Source organism: Anthonomus grandis, chromosome 5, assembly GCF_022605725.1.
Source record: "Anthonomus grandis grandis chromosome 5, icAntGran1.3, whole genome shotgun sequence".
Classification (NCBI taxonomy): Eukaryota; Metazoa; Arthropoda; class Insecta; order Coleoptera; family Curculionidae; genus Anthonomus; species Anthonomus grandis.
Window position 1 is genome coordinate 6234908 of NC_065550.1, and position 6903 is coordinate 6241810.

General features: G+C 34.0%; 2 protein-coding genes across 2 annotated transcripts in view; both read right to left on the reverse strand.

Annotated features, from left to right (window-relative positions):
* Window positions 1-6903, reverse strand: part of LOC126736891 (unc-112-related protein-like) — a 455221-nt gene that overhangs the window by 180558 nt on the left and 267760 nt on the right. The window lies entirely within an intron of this gene.
* Window positions 6089-6903, reverse strand: part of LOC126736894 (protein farnesyltransferase subunit beta) — a 56076-nt gene continuing 55261 nt past the window's right edge. The window contains exons 7-9 of the mRNA XM_050441516.1: window positions 6733-6862; window positions 6470-6678; window positions 6089-6413 (exon numbers count right to left, since the gene is read on the reverse strand). Of these exons, the coding sequence (XP_050297473.1) occupies window positions 6321-6413; window positions 6470-6678; window positions 6733-6862 (432 nt within the window). The 3' untranslated portion in view covers window positions 6089-6320. The remainder of the gene's footprint in view (window positions 6414-6469; window positions 6679-6732; window positions 6863-6903) is intronic.

Below are 6903 nucleotides of genomic sequence, written 5' to 3' on the forward strand. Positions count from 1 at the left end.
CACTTAAAAGCCCTAACTTGGGTGTTAGAGATCCGATAATCATAGTCATCCCGTTTATTTTTTTTTATTTTCTATCATTGCTGGTAAACCACTCCTTGTATTTCGAATGTGTGGCACCAAGGTTTTTTTTAAATATAATGTTTCCAAAAGGTTAATAGACGTAAAATAATTGTCCGCATATATAATTTTGAACTTGTCCCACTCAGGCTTACTCCAAGAATGTTCAATCCTTTCTCCAAGACCAAACTCTTTGTACTCTTCTTGGAGTTCTTCATTTTTTCCTTGATAGACTTCAAATGTTGAAACATAGGCATTTTGGTTGGCAACGCACCATAATTTGTAGCCTCTTTTGATTGGCTTTATCGGATTATACTGCTTCAATAAGCTTCGCCCTTTGAAAAGTATCATGCTTTCTTCTATACTAATTTGCCTTGTTGTTTTATAGCAATCTTTAAATCGTTTGTTAAGAGTTTTTGCTAAAGGCCCAATTTTGTAAATTTTATCCTTTGATATTAAACTGTTATCATTGCAATGAAGATATTTTAGAATTTCTTCAAAACGATTTCTTGACATTTAAGTCCTAAGTCTTCACTTGTATTCCAATAATGTTTCCATGCAGGTAAACGGTGATAGGCCATTAGAAAATTTATCCCATTACAAGCCAGGAGCTCTTCTCGTGTCAAATTTAAAGATTTATTTCTTGTATTGCATACATATTACTTTGAAAAACTATGTATTCAATAAATTCTCCCAACAACCGTAAATCTGTACAAGAATTACGATCTATTCGGTTACCACAGGACCTTCAGGAAGACTAAACTCTGGCATTCTTTCTTCTGTATCTTGATTGGTCCACTTTCTATTTATATTTTTTGTTTGATCTTCTGGATTTTCATTTTCTTTTTCACGTTCCAATATTTCGGCGGCATTGTTTTTTTGACGTAACTTTTTTTTTATTATCCCCTATACCTTTTCACTTTTTTGTTTACTTTGTTGTATTTTTGTATGTGATGATAGATGTAGAGACCTAAGCCAAATCTAAAGTTTTCTGACGATTGTTTCACGACGGTTGTGGCTCTGTAGTGCTTAGTGCAATATCGCTTTTCGCAGTTACATGTATAAAATCCATGAAATTATTTTCTGAATCAAATTCCACATCTTCAGAATCGCTTTCTTCTTCACCCGTTAAAATATCATTGTCCAAGGGTAAATATTCGGACAAAACGCTACTGCTTACATAGAACGTCGACAGTCAACTGTCTATATTTATTTGCACGATGAACACATTTGGATTCTTGATGCATTTGATTGGTCCACTAGGGGGACTCTCACGTTGGGCTTAAAATGTATCATTAGCATTTATGAGCTTCCGAAATAGGTGGTACTGTCGAGCACTAAAGGGTTAACCTGCGGGGTCGCCAAATACATTATTAATTTTTTTCTTATTACTTGTCTACTAAAAAGTTGCAAATGTTATCGTTTCATTTTTGATATAAGACTACCGCATTGCCAAATAATAAAGTTGAAGAAATTATTCCTTCTGGGTGTAACACTTCTTATGTCAGTGATTTTACATCAGTAATCGACCAGGTTTAAATCTCACAAATTTGGCACCTTACGGGCATAATATACCGTAGTGCACGGACTTATAAATATATTTTTTTAAACTGCGTTTTTATTACTTTTTATAAAGTGATATTTTATTACTAATGTTCATGCTTTTTATGTTAGAATATGGCATAATAAAGGCGTGACACGTCAAAATTCCTGTGCCTCTATTTATTATTCCCTCAAAGCCATTACTCACCTCCCGCTTTTCAATTTTTTAAATGTGGCAACCCGGATGGGTTTGCTATATAGTGTCCCAATCCAGAAACGGTCTAAGACATGGCGATGTTAAATATAGATCTATGGATGACTTTCCACCTCTTTACAAATTAAGATGTGTATATTGGCTTGTATTTAGTTAAATTGCATTTTTTCCATGGAATGCATTTAATAAAACAGTCAATATCTGAACATCCCTATGCAACGTGGTGAGCATTAAACTCTCCTCCAATCAAAAACAACCAAGCTAAAGAATTAGATTTTAAATTGTTATAATTGTTCTGTGAGTTGTTTTCTTAAATATATAATCATTCGACTGTCAATGGACTGTCGACTGTAAGACACAATATTTCATGGTAAGTTTTTAAAGTATAGCCCACTCCACTCATCCTAACATCAATACTGACAAGTTTTTTTTTGTAATGTTACTCCTATAGAGCTTGATAAAGTTTACAATATAGTAACGAAACGTTGCTGAGTGAATAGTAGTGTTTTGTTGCATCCATAAGCCACGATTTACGAACTAGAAGATTAGAACTTTTACTAAGATAATAGATACATATTAAGTTTTCCTCTGCGGTAACCAGACCCCTATTAAGGTAAACGTACCAATTATCGGCACCTTAAGGGTCTTATACAACGTTAACAAAATTTAAAATCACTAATTGAGTTAAATATAATAGAAGAAAATTTAATAATGGAGGATTTTTAAGCTCTAAACAATATATTTTAAAATAAAATAATTTATTTTTATCTAACACTAATATATATTTTTATAAAAAATAAAAATCAAAACTTATCAACTGCTCCTATTATCGGCATAGCGCAAATGGCCCAAGTTCTAATTATCGGCACTGTTCGGCACCATTCATCGGCACCCAAATAATACTCGTAAAGGATTTTAGGATTAGGAAATAAAAAGTTAAATTTTCGTTTCTCTGAGAAAGGCTTTATTTATAACAAAAATACTTATTCCTACTTTTAAATAACTACTTATTTATCACAAAAAACGCATTGAAATTCCTCTTTATTGTCTTTGGTAAGGCCGACACATTCCTCGTGATAATACATTAAACGCTTTGAACATAACCGCATATCAAGTTTGCGATCTGTGTCACAAATTGAACAATACCAAGAATCTTTAAAGGGTTTTGAAGAAGAGGGCACATTTTGTAATTTTTTTTCCTTTAAACTTCCTAAGTCGGCAGCCCTGCGGTTTGATTTTCGAATCACACTTGGTCCCGTAACATTTAGGGCTTTTTTAAGTTTAGTTTCTTTTTAGTATTTTTAATCGCCTAATTTCTCTCTCCATGTTCCAGTTTCTTTTTATTTGTTAGTTCTCTATCAATTTTCTTTTCTTCTTTTTTTTCAAGGTCTCGTTTCCTTTTTCTTTTGCTCTTCTTTTCTTTCGCGCTCCATTTTTCTCTGATTTTTCTGTTCATCTTCAGTTTTCTTTTTTTCTTCCTTTCTTTTATGGTAATCTTGCCATTGGGAGGAAGTAGCCACCGCAGGGATTTTTTCCCTTGTTTTTCTTTTGCTGTGATCAGGTTTAGGATCAGGCCAAAATAAAACCTTTTTGAAGGGAGTAGGGATAAACCACGAACCGGGAGATTTGTTTTTTGAAATTGATAATATTTCTTCATTACTAGCTAATGGGGGAACATTTTCATTTTGTGTTAAATCTGAGCAGCTCCTTATTGGCGTAATATGTTCTGGAATAACACATAAAGTTTTATCATTACTTCTTTCTTCCGTGCATATATTTTGTACTTTAATTAAAGGTATTATTCGGTGCGCAGAAGTATCTACTTGAGAGTCTTCTATTACGGAGATATTCACGTCCATATTGAGAAAAGAGTCCGTAAGTACCTTTTGATCGACTATTGGAACGTCAAAAGTTTGATCAAAATTTTCACTCTTGTCAAAGAGATCTGTGATATCAATTTCATTTTCTTCATCCATAGAGTAAAAATTTGTATTTTCCGCAATGATAAGAGGATTCTCAGTCAGGGTTTTAGCATTAGTTTGTATTTCTGTTTCCACGCTGGTTGATACTTTATTTCTTATTTTTTTCCACACATTAAATAAGTTTTTGTCTTCAATTGGCCCATTCCATATGCTTTCTGATTGGGTAAATAGGATAAGGGTGTCATTGGGTATCTCTTTTTCTAATATTTCTAAGCATGTTTTCAGCGAATCTCCTTATTAGTTGTGTCTGATATTTCTTCAACAATGTTTTCGTGTGAGGTCGGGACTTTAAAATATTCGGAATATCTAATATTTTCTGGATTAAATGGAACCAACCAACCAGGTTCTAAACCCATTTTTAACTATATCCGGAAAATTATTCATTTTTTTTAGAGTTATTTCCAAAATTGTACAAAAAACATCCTTGGTGATCTTTTGTCCGTTATTCTCCATTCTCCAGTGTTGGACACTTTTTTTCCACTCAACTTTCAAAGGTCGAAACACAGCCACGTCCAAAGGTTGGAGAATGTGTGTGGCGTTGGGACAAAGGGCAATTAAAATGATATTTGATTTCGTGCAAAATTCGCTCAAAGACATGGTTAAGTGGGAGGTGTGGCCGTCTAAAAATAGCACTACTGGAAACCGGATATTGTTAGCGACCAACCAGGGGTAGAAAATGTTTGCCACGTATTCGAAAAATGTCTCGCCTGTCATCCTGCCGTTTTCTGATTTTCCGATTCCCCATTCAGATGGAAACTTCTCAACAAGTGCTTTAGGAATGCGTTTGTAACTAAATAATACCATTGGTGGCAAAATTTTACCAGATGCACTACAGGTAATGAGGGTGGTCAAGCATTCTTTTTCATCGTTACTACCAAAGGAGTAGACTGTGCTCTCTCCCCTCTTAACCAATACTTTATCATTTTTGGGGCAAAGAAAAAATGCGGTCTCGTCGCAATTAAAAACCCTATTTGGACATAATAATATGTTTAAAAAATCGTTTTCCTTTAGGTAGCACTCAACTTCAACAAACCACTGTCGAATCCGATGTTCTGTTAGATTTGCCCTGGAAGATGTCAGGTTTTGAGCAATCCTAGTGGTTAGTTCTGGATGCCTTTTCAAAAAAAGCTCGTACCATTTTCTCCAGGCCTTCCGTTGGTAAAAGTGTTGGGTCTGTTTAGCTCCTTTACTAAAAGTTGAACACTGTCCAATAAAATTGTCTTTGTGGCAGGAAACCCGCGATTAGAAATGTGGAAAAGCCACTTAACCAGCATATCTTATTCATTTTGGGTTAGAACTGTTTCTGGGCCAGACTTCTTATTAAGTGGAACTCTACCCTTAATTTTATCTTGCAAGGTAGATCTGGGAATATTATAGATTTTGCTTGCCGTTTTAAAGGGCATTCCTATTTGGATTTCATCTAAAGCACTTTGTAGCACTTCTGGAGAATATTTTAGTCTTTTCTTTCTATCCATTTTTACCTAGAAAAATTTTAAACCTATTATCGGCATGAAAATGCTCGTATTATCGGCACCTTTCTTTGAATGGGAATAAAAATATTGGCTTAAGGAATTTTGGGTGCCGGAAATTGGACCTTTGCATTAACATATATTATTATACATTAATCCAAATAGATCTTGCCCTTACAGTTTTTCTACTAGCGAAAATAAACCTTAAAAACTGGCATGATAAAACACCAATTGTCGGCACTACTGCCGATAATTGGGTCAAAGTCATTTTTAGAGTTTCCTATTATCGGCACTCCTTAAAATAATAAATAAAGGCAAAAAAATTATTTTCTTTCACTAAATAACAATTAAACAATCTATGTTTAACAAGTTGTACTTACCAAAAAGCAAGTTCAATTCAGATGCAATTTTTAATCACGTCTTAAATCTGGCGTACTTCTTAACGCCAGGAACAAGCACCACTCGTTACAACGACTAGACGTCAACTGTCGGCATTAAAATAATTTTTCCTAGATTTATTGTCACGCGTCATCGGACTGGGTGGGGTTATTTATATAGTCAGATATTTCAAGAATATTTAAAAAATGTTAAAACTATAAATGCAAGTGGGAGAATCTTATTTTTTTGTAATTATGTTGTAAAAGTGCCGGTAATAGGGGCAGTGCCGATAATAGGTACGTTTACCTTAAGTGCAATTTTTTAAGGTGTATTCCAACGGAGTGCTGATAGGTCCTACAATAATCCCAAGTAAAAGTCGAAGGAAGCGTTTGTTTACAAAATTTTTACGGTATCAGAAACTAGTTAAAAAAAAACAAAAACAAAACTATTTTTTATAATCTCTTATTATAGAACTGTTCTGGACCACATCTTATAACAAAATATATTAAAACTTCGAATGGTTGGTATAGCTTAAAATACCTGAAACAATCTTAATTAAAAACACATCTGTATAAATAAAACTAATTCTTGGTAAGTACTTAGAACATATTATCAGCCTTTGCAAATTCACAAAAAACACAAGTGAATAATCTTTAAATAAAGTTTTTCCACGAAATATCATGATAAAACTTTTGATTTTAAGCTAAGAAAGTAGAGTATTGCTCTCCTCACAAAATCGGGTCTTACGTTGTATAAGGGGTGTGTAACAGCCTAAAAGTAGGAAGTTTTAATGGCAATACAATTATTACAATATCATATATTATTACCAATTCATTCCTATAACTTCCCAAGACACATTTCTTATTTATAAAGTGCTGTGCTATCGATAAGCCGCTTAATGCGTAACAAGTGTGATAGGCATCCTTCGGTTTCCCCGGCTTATCCACGATACCTCCCTGTGGGTGTTGACAACATATTAGGATGTACTCCTGAAGAGCACGGGCATCAAAAAGATGTTCCTTCGGTGTTCGTCCATCTAAAATTGTTACACAATAATGTACTGAGGCTTAAGATCACTTTAGATAACCACCTTTGGCAAGCAAGGAATATATAAGTGGAAAAGCACCGCCTTGCCAAAACGAATAACAACTGTCCACTAATTTATTCGTCCTCCCTTGAAAACCTCCTTCTAGTTTCATCTGTTTTTGTACTAACCATCTCTGCAAAAGAACTGATATATTTCAAATGTATGTCCGGCAAT